Source organism: Lissotriton vulgaris, chromosome 9, assembly GCF_964263255.1.
Source record: "Lissotriton vulgaris chromosome 9, aLisVul1.2, whole genome shotgun sequence".
In the NCBI taxonomy this organism is placed as follows: domain Eukaryota; kingdom Metazoa; phylum Chordata; class Amphibia; order Caudata; family Salamandridae; genus Lissotriton; species Lissotriton vulgaris.
Window position 1 is genome coordinate 593,681,399 of NC_141697.1, and position 13,738 is coordinate 593,695,136.

The window sequence follows — 13,738 nt, forward strand, 5'->3', positions numbered from 1 at the left end:
TAACGCCCCTAAATTCAGTATTTAGGGGCTCCCTGAACCTTCCTTCCTCAGATCTTGATAAGGAAAGAAGATCAAGAGGAAGACGACCCGCCGTGCAGCTGCTAACAGGACGACAACTGACTTGGCCCCAGCCCTACCGGCCTGTCGACCCTGGAACCTGCTCCTGCCTAATTCCGGTGACGCCTGCGGACAGCAACCTTGGGACACCCAGAGGACCTGCCTGCCTTTACCCTCCTCAAGATTGGGATTCCCATCAGCAGAGGCTCTGCTGCAACAACCACCCTGGTGCCAGCCAGGAAGCTCCGGACCAGCCCACTCTGCACTCGCCGAGCCCGGCCTGTGCCAGAATGAACCAAGACCACGAGGACGTCCCCCCCGGCAATTGGGACCCAAAGTCCAGTGCCCAAAGACCCTCCTCGACGAACTAGACAACGCCTGCAGACTCAGAACCAGGCGCCACCCCAACCGTGACCATCTGAGGGTAAGCTTTTCCAACATCCAAAGACACCCCTGTACCCGGCGCCCTACAGCCCCCTGTGCCTTCCTTTGGGATACCTACCTGTGCTCCAAGATCCCAACTTACCTCTCGAAGTGCTGGTCGCCCCTGGAGAGTCTCCGTCCCCGAGCCTGCAGCTTTGTTCCTTTTTGACCTTTCCCATTGGATAACATTGAGCGCCCAACGGCTCAAAAGCACCCTGCACCCAGCCGCCCAAGTGCCGCTAGCTGTGCCACCTTTGCCCTATCCTACTTCCCCCCCCTTGCCCTGGGCAAGTGACCAGGAGCCCAGCTCCCACAACTGCGTGGCCTGCTAGCCAGCAGCCACCAACCAGAGGCCCCCTGTCCGGCATTGGATAACATTGGGCCTAACTACCTCTGCACCCGGCTGCCCCAGTGCTGCTGAGGGTGAACCAACTGTACTTACCTGACCCTGAAGGTCCCCATAGTCTACGCCCAGAACCCTAACTTCACCAGTCTAGTACTCACCTGGAAACCGGTAACCCACTTACCTGCCATTGGATAACATTGACAGGTTTGACTCGAAAAATATTCTAATGTGAAGTTTTGGAAACTAACAATATTCATATAAAATCACCCGAATACCGAAGTACTCACCTGTGATCAGGAGAGAAGCCAGTACTGTACCTTGTAGCCCAGAACTGAATCGTAAAAGTAATCCTTACCGGGTTTACTAGTAATCCGTATTTTCTCCATAGGAATCCATGGTCTGCTTTTCTATGAAATTTCTTCTGTCTACTTTTGAAAACTTGAAATATTCTTTAAAAATCATACGAAATACTGAAACGCAATTACCTACCTGTTTTAAGTTGAGACCCCAGTGCTGGACCTAGGAGTCCAGTACTGGATTACAAAAGTAACGAGATTGTACTTTACCTGCAATAATAATTTTCTCCCATTGGATAACATTGCCAGATTTTCATTGAAAAGTTTTTAAGTGTGAACTTTTAAAACAGCTTTATATTCCTGAAAAATCACTACAATAACTAAAACGTTTTTACTAAATTGGTTTCAGCTTAGACCCCAGGACTGAATCTAGGATCCAGTCCTGGAACTACCAAAGTATTCTACAAAGCAATCAACTGTACTTATATGATGAAAACCCATTGCATTCAATGCTATAGTGCGTTTAGAATGGTGTTGTCTACTGCAACCCCTGTATATATTATGTTCACAAAGTTTATTGCCTCTTTGCAAAGTAATTACATGAGTACTCATATCGAGAAAAGTATATTTTTATACCTGTTGGTTCTAAAAATAAAACAACATTATCTTTTTGATATAAAAACAATTGGCCTGGAGTTCAGTCCTTGAGTGTGTGAAATCCTTTGCTGACTGAGTATAAACAACACATGCTTTACACTGTCCTCTGGTACTGCCTTACTGCTCGACCAAGCTATCACTTTTGAGAGTAAGGTCAGCCCTGACTTTAACCTCTGTTATACCTCTGGGGTTTGCGGACTCTATACACACTGTACCTTATTCTGGTCCAGTATATATAGAGTCACTTCCTCACACACACCACTGCTGACACACTACTGCTGACACACTACTGCTGACACACTACTGCTGACACACTACTGCTGACACACTACTGCTGACACTACTGCTGACACTACTGCTGTGCGCTCCAATGAAGGCACTCCACGGCTGGCTGACGGCACACCACTGCTGACACTACTGCTGACACTACTGCTGACACTACTGCTGACACACTATTACTGTGCGCTCCAATGACGGCACTCCACGGCTGGCTGACGGCACACCACTGCCGACACACTACTGCTGACACACTACTACTGTGCGCTCCAATGACGACACTCCACGGCTGGCTGACGGCACACCACTGCTGACACTACTGCTGACACTACTGCTGACACTACTGCTGACACACTATTACTGTGCGCTCCAATGACGGCACTCCACGGCTGGCTGACGGCACACCACTGCCGACACACTACTGCTGACACACTACTACTGTGCGCTCCAATGACGACACTCCACGGCTGGCTGACGGCACACCACTGCTGACACACTACTGCTGACACACTACTACTGTGCGCTCCAATGACGGCACTCCACGGCTGGCTGACGGCACACTACTGCTGACACTACTACTTTGCGCTCCAATGACGGCACTCCCCGGCTGGCAGACGGCACACCACTGCTGACACACTACTACTGTGCGCTCCAATGACGGCACACCACTGCTGACACACTACTACTGTGCGCTCCAATGACGACACTCCACGGCTGGCTGACGGCACACCACTGCTGACACACTACTGCTGACACACTACTACTGTGCGCTCCAATGACGGCACTCCACGGCTGGCTGACGGCACACCACTGCTGACACACTACTGCTGACACACTACTACTGTGCGCTCCAATGACGGCACTCCACGGCTGGCTGACGGCACACCACTGCTGACACACTACTACTGTGCGCTCCAATGACGGCACACCACTGCTGACACACTACTACTGTGCGCTCCAATGACGGCACTCCACGGCTGGCTGACGGCACACCACTGCTGACACACTACTGCTGACGCACTACTACTGTGCGCTCCAATGACGGCACTCCACGGCTGGCTGACGGCACACCACTGCTGACACACTACTACTGTGCGCTCCAATGACGGCACTCCACGGCTGGCTGACGGCACACCACTTGCTGACACACTACTACTGTGCGCTCCAATGACGGCTGCAAGAAAAGTTCCACCGTAAAACATGCCTTTTCAGACAAGGCCCCTAGGATCTGGAATGGACAGGCCACAAATGTACATATATTAGCCTCCGTCACGGTGTTAGAAATTAAACTGAGCAAGCACCTATTAAACTCCCAATAACCCTAGACTATATGTTTGTCTTATTATTCGATCATGCATGCTCCACTATGCTATTTATGCACAGCTACGCTCCCAATCGCCACCTCCGATCAGCCAACCACGCCCTCGCCGCCGTCCCCCGCATCCGAAGAGCGACTACGGGAGGAAGGTCCTTCTCCTACCTGGCCGCCAAGACCTGGAACTCCCTCCCGACCGACCTGCGCCTGACCCAAGACCACCTCGCCTTCAGAAAGAAGCTGAAGACCTGGCTGTTCGAGCAGTAGCGGCACCCCCCCCAGCGCCTTGAGACCCTACGGGTAGTTAGCGCGCTATATAAGTGTCATTGATTGATTGAATGGTCTGGTAGCTGGATTCCTGCATTATGTCCTTTGATATGCCACTATTCTTTACGTTCCCACTTCACATGAACCACCCTGCTACAGTTACTTGAGGGCGATCACTGCACTATATTACAACCAGATAAAGAAAATTCTGCTAGCTACCACTCTATCTCTGAATAGACTGATGGAGTTAAAACGTTAACTAAAGTAAGTCCGATCCACTCTCTAATGAGCAAATATGGTCACGGTGCCACACCCTATGGTAGAGATGTGTATACCTACTGGACAAGGGCAATTTATATAGGCCTTTTATCAGTTCTTCAGTAAGGAAAGATTCTCCCGAACATTTTTGCTGCATTTCTTTAAAGCTGTACAGAGTTCAGTGCAACAAGCTTAATAAACCTCATGAACAATGCGTGTACAGACCTGGAAGAAAAGCCCCATATTGACCCATTTGTTTGGAAACAGCCCGCCCTTAGAGTCTAACCACAGTTGAGAGCATTGCAGGCATCCCAGGATTACAGCAGCAGTGCAGATGGGAGAGCACTTACCAATGTGATATCTCTAGAGGCAGCTGCAGCACTCATGTGTAAACTGGGCTGTCGTATGGAGCTACTGCAGTCCAGGGCTCGTGCGAACGTCCCAACAGCACTGAGAAAGAACAATATAAGGAGCCAAAGAATGTGGGTTAAGGCACAGCGAGGAAATGTAGGTATTACATCCCTAGGACTGATTAGTAAACTATAGCACAGAGTTCACAAAACACATTATTTAAATGTATACTTTTCCATTTTTTTCAAATCATAAAAAGGTGACTGTGTTCTAAAATAGCGAATTATCCAAAACTAATAAGGTACGTTAAGACTGTAACCACCAAATCAGCAGAGCATGGTTGAAGAAAAATAAAGCAGGAAAGAAAGCTCAATGTAAATAATGCAGTAAGAGAACTGGCCTTGCTCTTGAAAATGTCCACGAGTCACACCTGTCACATAGTGCACAGAATTGTCTGTGAGGCAGTTTGTTTTTTCCACTCAGGGGCCAAGGAATCCATGGTACAGCTGCCCTTCAAATATTTCTACTCTTGAATATTTTTTTCAAGGTTTTCGGTCCTCACAACCTTTTTGAACGTCTTGCTTTTTAAAGCTTCTTTCTTCAGGTATAAACATTTTCTACACACATTTTTCTAGGAGATCATTTTCACCCACCTTCAGACTTCCTGTCAAGATGTCGGTTATCTTTTAAGGCAGTATCGATCCTCAGGTGGGTCGATGCCCAAGAAGGACAACCCAATGAGTGCAAGGTCTGCCTTCCTACTTCTGATAACACCATTAAGGGGTGTGACGTTTGGTAGATTTACTACAGAAGCTTGATGGACAAAGGTGTATGCATTTGAGCACTGTAAAAGGAAATATCTCCAGCTCCTAAGCAGTCTCTTTCAACAAAAGTGGTCCTTTCCCAACCTTGCTCCACTCTTGAAAGGACACATTCTTGACACCACCCTGTAGGTCAATTGATAATCCACAGAATTACTGCTGCTCTTGCTCACAGTCCTCTTTCATGTGCTCAGCACTCCTTCATTCAAGGCATTCAACAGCGATAAATTCAGAGCGCTCAGGCTTGGTGTCAACGGGTATAGTGTGGAATAGGATTATTCCCCATTTCTAAAGAATACTAGGCTACTTTAGGGTGCTTGGCACCCCATTGAGTTTGAATTCTGGAACAGATTAGAAGGGGAAACAACTTGAACTGAGAGGTCAAGGAGCAAGTTACAGAATGTAAAGGATTCTCTAAGTTAGAAAAGACTCGAGCTGGATAACAAAGTTACTATTTTTTTTTCACTAAATCAGTCCAGTGAAGCAGAGTGATTAAAGTTTACTCTAGGAAGTAGAGGGGGTTAAAAACTAAGATACAGAGTGACAAACAACACTGAATAACATAACTGTCCAGGCAGTGCTTGTTATTTGGAAAGAAAAAGGGAGAGAAAATGCTGCATTTAACAATAGGCAAATGAAGGCAATTACAACGGTTATATCTACAAAATAATTGAATGTGCAAGCACAATACAGCCACTAACCATTACACAGTGTCGTCCTCTGCACTTCTTAAAAAAAGATATAATTAATATTGATTCCTTGATTGGTGAAGTATGACAGGTGAAGGTACAGTGGTGAAGGACGTTTGGGCACTCAAAGACAGAAGGCTAGCTGTTGCTGAAACTCCACCTCCAGGTTGAACCCCAAATACATAACTATCCTAGGCTGGACTGGGAGTGGTGGGTGCAGAAACAGGTGGCCTTGCCTCCATCCATCAAGCCTTGGAAACACTATATTGCTACAAATACAAGATATTGTGAACTTAATGGAGGGTAAAGCTAAACTGCAGCTAAATCAAGAAATTTTCGAAGAACTAAACTTGTGGCACTGCAGAGACAAACCAAGGCAGTCTAAAACAAGCATTGGCAAAGCCAATAGGCCTTGCCTTTGGGACCTTATAAGTGTTTAGCCATGCAACAGTTGATGTTGCACCAAGGATATTGTGCCGTATAACTAAATACTTATAAGGTCCCAAAAGCAAGACCTATTGGCTATGCTTCTTGTATTTTGAGTTTGATCCCTTAGACCCATACAATGCGGAATGAACTGTTGCATGTCCGATATCCTGCACTCGTTCTGCCTGCAGTCCAGCAACAAATTGTCAGTGAAACTATCGGATTTTTTTTCAGCGTTGCAGTCTTGCCACCACTCGGTCAGAATTTGCCTGTTATAGAGACTGCGCATGACTCTCCTGATGGATGTCTGAAAAACTGGCAGTCACTCTTATGAAATGGTTGCACTTTATGTGATGTGAGATATGTCACACACTAGATTATTTTCGCACCCCGTGGATACATAGGCGCATTTTAAAACACTCCGCATTGGTTACCAAAAGGCTCCGCAGACGTGAAAACTAATGAAGAGATGCGAAAGTTTGGCCAAATGGTTGGGATGCCTGGGTTTCAGCAGCATTCTGTCACGAGCTCACAGGCATGTTGTTAAACAAACACACTTGGGGTGGAATTCGTTAAGTACATGTGCTTACTTCCCAGGCAGCGGTTTGTCTCTGGCCTCAGAATGTCATGTTACATGTGTTTGTTTGCATACTTCGGAGGTAGCAACTGTGCCGTCTTCTGAGGCAGGCTGCCTCCTGGGTTATAATTCTACCCTGTGCATAAAACGGGTAGTTTTATTGTCGCATTCTATCCCCGCGAAGCTGGTTGCGCATGCACCACAAACCCCGATGTCTGCCTACTAGGACTTGCATTCTCCCCTAGTTTGTGGTGGCCTCCTGTGTGTGGGGGTGGGGTGATGAGGGGATGGTCGGTTTACATACTCGAGGCTTGCTCACTGCACCATCAGGATTTAAGCAAGCCGGGCCGAAGACGGCTGTAATGCCAGAAACCTGTCCCCGGAAGCTTGTTTCCTTTCCAGTAAAAGAATTGGCTTGGTAGTTTGGTCTGCCCTGTTCCCATGATGCACTGGGCCAGGGACAGACTAATTTGCATGTAGCCAGGTTCTGAGCTGGGATGGTGCAGTGAGCTAAAAAACGGTGATGGATCAAGCCCTGATCTGTTGACTGGGTAGGAGTGTTCTGCTTAATTCAGATACTCTGTCCATCACCACCCCCTTTTCTGAATACATACTCGAGGCAGCATTAACAGCTGTTATTTTCCCACCACATGTACTTTCTCTACGGTCCACAGGCTTATAAAGCTGCACGTGGGCCGCTATGTGGTTTACTTTACTTTGAGACATAAAATGCAGTTACATCTGTCTAATGCATCCGTTTAGTCACAGGCCAACAGGGCAATTTAGGCAGTTCAAACACTGGCAAAACGTGTATTTGTGAACGTACTTGCACTGCTGCCGTTCAAATGGAAAGCACAAACTAGGCTACATTTTCGGTCCGAATGTGTATGTAAATCGGTTGCAAAGGCGAACCCAGGCTCTCGGGTATTTTTTTCGTGTTTTTTAAAGAAGGTTCAACAGAACACCAAAGTGGTGGTGTTACTTTTGACAAAACCTTCCTGTGGTGGTTTTTCGGTTTCCAGTCAGTGACAACAAGAGGGCAACCAGAAGCTTTGAAAAAAAAGTACAAAAGCGTCTCACTCTCGGCGTAGCCTGCGTGTTAACTGACGCTCGGTAAACAAGCGGGAGGGGTGGGTGGGGGAAGCTATGTGGTTTACTTTACTTTGAGACATAGAATGCAGTTACATCTGTCTAATGCATCCGTTTAGTCACAGGCCAATTTAGGCAGCTCAAACACTGGCAGAACGGGTACTTGTGAGCGTATTTGCACTGCTGCCGTTCAAATGGAAAGAGCAAACTAGGCTACACACACAGCATTTCCCTTGCGGGAGCGAGCAGGTGCACCATCTGTTTGCGAGGTAATTGCAAACGGATGTCGCCAAAGCTCGCTCCCGCAAGGGAAACGCCAAATGTGCACGTGTTGCAATTGAAAACAATGCAAAGCGTGCACATTTTTTGGCAAAAAAGCTGATTGATTCCAAGAGGTCGCCTCCTATGCAGCGCATGTGGGCTGCATAGGAGAGACCTAAAAAAGACTGGTACTGGAAACAGGAAAGTGGGAGATTAACCAATGATCAAGCAAAGCTCGGCCCACAATTAGGCTAAAGAACTGCAGCCATTAAGTAACAGAGGAAAAGAACAACAAAATCGGTCTAAAACTTCAGAGGAAAATTAATTTTAAAATGCTAAAACATTTTATTTACTGTTTTGCTAAGTGAAGAAAGCAGATGGATGTGCAAAGAACATGGTAAGAAATACAATCAGTATAAAACGGAGCGGGGGAGTGCCAGAAAATATAACGCACACACAATTCTGTTTCACCTATAACAATTTCTGATTGAACCGGGATGAATGGGCAACCCTTGTCAGTGGTGTTTCTGTGCATATGGTGCAGTTTATAGGACAGCAGTCCAGTGTACTTCAGCTCTACAAACCTATCCCAAAAAATACAGACATTTCACAAATTAATGAAAGCACGGGAAAGTCATTCTTTCATGGTTTTCACGTCTTGTGCATTGTTATTTAACTCCTGCAAGCAAAAAGGTTTACCAAAGCCTCTTAAAAAAAAAAAGGGGGGGGGGTGGGGTCTTAAAAATCAAGCAACTAGTTGATTTTTTTAACATGTTTGAAGAGAGCTATTAGAACTTCAAGGAACATGAGGCAATTGGAGAAACAAAAGCCTTGGGTTCCACAAAATAATTGTTTTTCATAAGTCTGGTCCTCCTTTCTTTCGAAATGAAGAAGAAAACGTGGTTCCAAGGACAATAGGAAAATAATTCTCAAGTTTCAGGACTTCTTGCTAAAAAACAGAAGTGAATTAATAAATTGGAATGGAGTGAATATTTCTGCAAATGACAAACCAGGAAAGTTGAGGGGGTTGGTGCTCCCATACCTTTTTCTAGTTTACCCTCATGTCTGAAGGTAAGGGCAGAACAAAGAATATCAACAACAAGTATCCAGATTTTAGAACTAAGCCACTTCGTCTAGGAAATGATATTTTCCAATCCGGAAAGGCATCCATGCTCGAGAGCTTTTAAATCATTGTAAAATGTGAAGTGTAGTTGCCTGCTGATTGACTCTGTAAAAGGGGTTTGGACAAGAAAAGGTGGTGGAGACACTATTATTTATTGCCTGCACACCAGTCTTCCTTGCTGAAAGCAGCAACCCTCATTATCCACACCATTGGAAGTGGTTAGCCAAGACTAGCACCTGTAGCTGTAGTTTGGGCTCGGAATCAATGGAATAGCTAATGCAAAAATAGAAGTGAATTGTAAATTACTTTGCTATCAAGTATGGCGTTATACTTATGGTGCTCTATCACGTGATAACACAAAGCACTATAACCCCAGTGAATTTTAGAGATTTTAGGTTTTAACGAAATAGCATATACCGCCCTTTGTGGGTATTATTTAGTAGCTGTGAGTTGTAACCGGAATCTGGAAATCTTAATAACCTGCACAGTACTACCAACTGCTCCCTTAAACAGTCTCTCATTGTCAAAATGACAGCCCTGGAGCTAAACTCAAGCTGATCAGCACTGGAATTGGTTGTACTTTATGCTTAAGTAGGTTTTAATAAATATACAGTAAGCTTCAGTGACCACTCTTGTACCGATCACTAGACCATTTTAACAAGGCAAATGCTCTTACCGTGCAACAACCAGAAACTGGTCAATTTGCCGATCAGTGAGGGGGTTTTCAGGGTCCCACACTTTCAGCTCCATTTTCTGCTGAACACGGTTATCAGATTCTCCTGCAGATGGATAGAAATGAAAGGAAAAGACTCAAGTGGTAAAAAAAAAGGATCAATAAAAAAAATCATTTAAAACTGCGCTCCAATGACTTCCTCCAACACTGGTCCTGTTCATTCACTGTACATCCATCCACACACTTTAACTGCACTTCCCTACCCCTCTGCCCACATCAATGCATAGCCTACCTTCAGCCAGCTGATCCGGGATATCAGCTTGGTACTTGGATCCAACTCGAATCTCTCCTTGGTCTGCAAGAAGTGTCTTCTGAACCGGATCGAATACCAGTGAATAGAAAAAACAATCCTAAAAAAGTACCAAGAGAGCTTTGGATGAGGGTGTTGGCCTCTGACTACTACTTTAACCTTTAATAAATCCTGCACTCCTAGACTTAAGCACCACTCCTTCCTTATGAATCTGCACCACAAATCCTTCCTTATGAATCTGCACCACAAATCCTTCCTTATGAATCTGCACCCACAAACCGAGAGGGACAGCAGCACCCGAGAGGGACAGCAGCACCCGAGAGGGACAGCAGCACCCGAGAGGGACAGCAGCACCCGAGAGGGACAGCAGCACCCGAGAGGGACAGCAGCACCCGAGAGGGACAGCAGCACCCGAGAGGGACAGCAGCACCCACAACCCGAGTGGGACAGCAGCACCCACAACCCGAGTGGGACAGCAGCACCCACAACCCGAGTGGGACAGCAGCACCCACAACCCGAGAGGGACAGCAGCACCCACAACCCGAGAGGGACAGCAGCACCCACAACCCGAGAGGGACAGCAGCACCCACAACGCGAGAGGGACAGCAGCACCCACAACGCGAGAGGGACAGCAGCACCCACAACCCGAGAGGGACAGCAGCACCCACAACCCGAGAGGGACAGCAGCACCCACAACCCGAGAGGGACAGCAGCACCCACAACCCGAGAGGGACAGCAGCACCCACAACCCGAGAGGGACAGCAGCACCCACAACCCGAGAGGGACAGCAGCACCCACAACCCGAGAGGGACAGCAGCACCCACAACCCGAGAGGGACAGCAGCACCCACAACCCAAGAGGGACAGCAGCACCCACAACCCAAGAGGGACAGCAGCACCCACAAACCGTGAGGGACAGCAGCACCCACAAAGCGAGAGGGACAGCGCCACCCACAAAGCGAGAGGGACAGCGCCACCCACAAAGCGAGAGGGACAGCGCCACCCACAAAGCAAAGGGACAGCACCACAAAGCGAATGACACCAGAAACTGCATAAGAAGTACAAAAGGACCGAAGGAAACAAAACTCTAGTTGAGGAATTGTCTATTGGAGAATGAAAACTGCAGAAAAGTAGCCGTTCTGAAAGGAGGTTGGGGTTGCTAGTGTATGCACACAAATGTTTTGAGTTTAGGTTAAAAAAGTGGCTTGATGTTCCTTCCTCCCCACGCACAGACACATGCCTGAGACGCATGATGTTTATCTGAAGGAGAGGAAACAAAGATACTACTAAATGAGGAAAGCAAACAATAATAAAAAAGCATTGGCAATGTATATAGGATGCACCCTTTTGACAATACTGTGCTGCATGTGCAGCATGGCCAAAACTAAAAGCAATCAGTGTAAGAAAAAGGCATGTGCATGCATGCGTCATTAGGCCTATAATATGATGTGGGCCGTTTATTTTTATTTACCAACTCCATCCTGCACAAAAAAAATATAAAAAATAAATACCTGGCCATGGGAGAAAGCAACAAGAAGTCAGTGGGGGATGAGAAAAGCAACACACATGGGGGCGTGGGGAGGACACAAATGAGAAAGCAACATGGACCACGGAGAGGGAGATTGGCAGAGGAAAACTCACAACAGCTTGGAACACAGGGCAATGAGTACAAGTATTTGGTAGAAGGAAGAGTGTTTGGTAGGGGAACAGAAGCACATGAAGGAGAAAGATGGAAAAAACACTTTGATGGAGTGCTTAAACAAAAAGAGGACATTTTGTTCTTTAAAATTGAAACAGTGGAAGAAAAGGGCCGAACACAAGACAAGTAAAGACAAGGTAAGCAACCGAATAATAAGCATTGGCATAGCCAATAGGTCTCGCCTTTAGGATCTTCTAAATGTTTAGCCATGCAGCTGCCTTTTCAGGAAATTTACATTCTGCTGAAGACCTTCTATTAATGGCAGCTACACTAACTGCATCATCTCGTTACAAGTACTTTATTTCAAAACTTTTCAGTCTGCTGCACTGTACCATCTCCTCCATCATGTGAGTTGCAGCCTACCTGTGCCCAGATTGCAGTAGGCAGAGTCCAGGAAGCGGTAACGAGGCAGACAAGTGCTGTCTCTTTCATAAAACAGTTAAAAGGCAAATGCTACTTACCAGTATGCATCTGTTCTTGGCATGTAGGGCTGCTGACCTTCATATCTTAGCATAGATAGCCGCCTAGTGTTGGGTCCGGATGTTTGCACCTTGTTGTCTTAGAAGAGTCTACGAAGTATCATGAGATAGGAGACTCCTCCGCTGGACTACAGGGCGCATGGGCATCTTCTCCATCTTCAGATTGTTTTTCGCTATTGTGGCAAAGATGGAGTATAGTAAGGTAAGAGATGACCATGAAAATGTATGTAAGGAAGAGAACCATGCAGCTGTGACAGGCACCGGGGAGGAAGGTGGGTATATGAAGGTCAGCAGCCCTACATGCCAAGAACAGATGCATACTGGTAAGTAGCATTTGCCGTTCGAGGCATGTGGGCTGCTGAATTCATATCTTAGCATTGACTGTATAGCAGTTTCTCCTCTAGCGGTGGTCGCCTGTACCAGTTGCAGTGGTTTGAAAAAGAGTTTTAAGGACAGCCTGGCCCACAGCAGCTTGTTGCTTAGCTTGCACGTCAACACAGTAGTGTTTTGTGAAAGTCTGTATGATAGACCATGTAGCTGCCCTACATATGTCTTCTAAGGGAATATTTCCTAGGAAAGCCTTGAATGCCCCCATTTTACGCGTGGAGTGTGCTTTTGGGGGAACTGCTAAAGTGTGCTTCGCTTTTTGATAGCATATTTGAATGCATTTAACTATCCATCTGGCTATTCCTGCCTTGGAAATGGAGTTACCCTTATGTTGTGGTGAAAAATCTACAAATAGCTGCTTTGTCTTTCTGAATGATTTTGGTCTGTCAATGTAATATAACAGAGCTCTTTTAACGTCTAGTGCAGAGGTCTTCAATCTGTGGGGCGAGACCCCCAGGGGGGTCGTGGAGTCCTGGGAAGGGCATCGCAGAACAGATTCTGTCAGTTTGCCTTAGTGGCGTCAGGTGGATTGAGGGTGCTCACGGCGGAGGCCTAATTCACACCGAGGGGTGAAAAACACCAAAGCCTCATTAAAAAGTAAAAGGTCTTTTAAAGACCTGTGAAGTACTCGGGTGTGGCTTTGTGTGTGTCCATTGTTAGCCGGGCTCACATACACGAGGGGTGGGGTGGCTGGGGGAGGAGGCTGTAGCCCTTTGAGTTCAATGGACGTTGCGCGCCTGGAGCTGTGGGTCCCGCCAGTAAAGCACGTGAAAGGTCCTCATTGGTTCAAGTCCTACGAACCCTCAAACCTGGTGCCTGTGCGGGAGAAATGTGCCTGAGAGTCTGTTCTTCATGGTGAGATGTTGTTACAGCCTGTCTGCCACCCCCGCCCCCAGCAGGGAGGCACAGAGATGCCCTCCCATGAGAGAGGAAGAAGGAAGAAGACACAGAGATACTGA

At 46.8% G+C, this 13,738-nt stretch overlaps 1 protein-coding gene across 2 annotated transcripts in view; it reads right to left on the reverse strand.

The window, feature by feature from the left end:
* MTA2 (metastasis associated 1 family member 2) overlaps nt 1-13,738 on the reverse strand; it is a 355,080-nt gene that overhangs the window by 262,696 nt on the left and 78,646 nt on the right. For both annotated transcript variants that reach the window (XM_086938190.1, XM_086938191.1), the window contains exons 6-8: nt 10,198-10,315; nt 9,909-10,011; nt 4,246-4,345 (exon numbers count right to left, since the gene is read on the reverse strand). In XM_086938190.1, the coding sequence (XP_086794316.1) occupies nt 4,246-4,345; nt 9,909-10,011; nt 10,198-10,315 (321 nt within the window). The remainder of the gene's footprint in view (nt 1-4,245; nt 4,346-9,908; nt 10,012-10,197; nt 10,316-13,738) is intronic.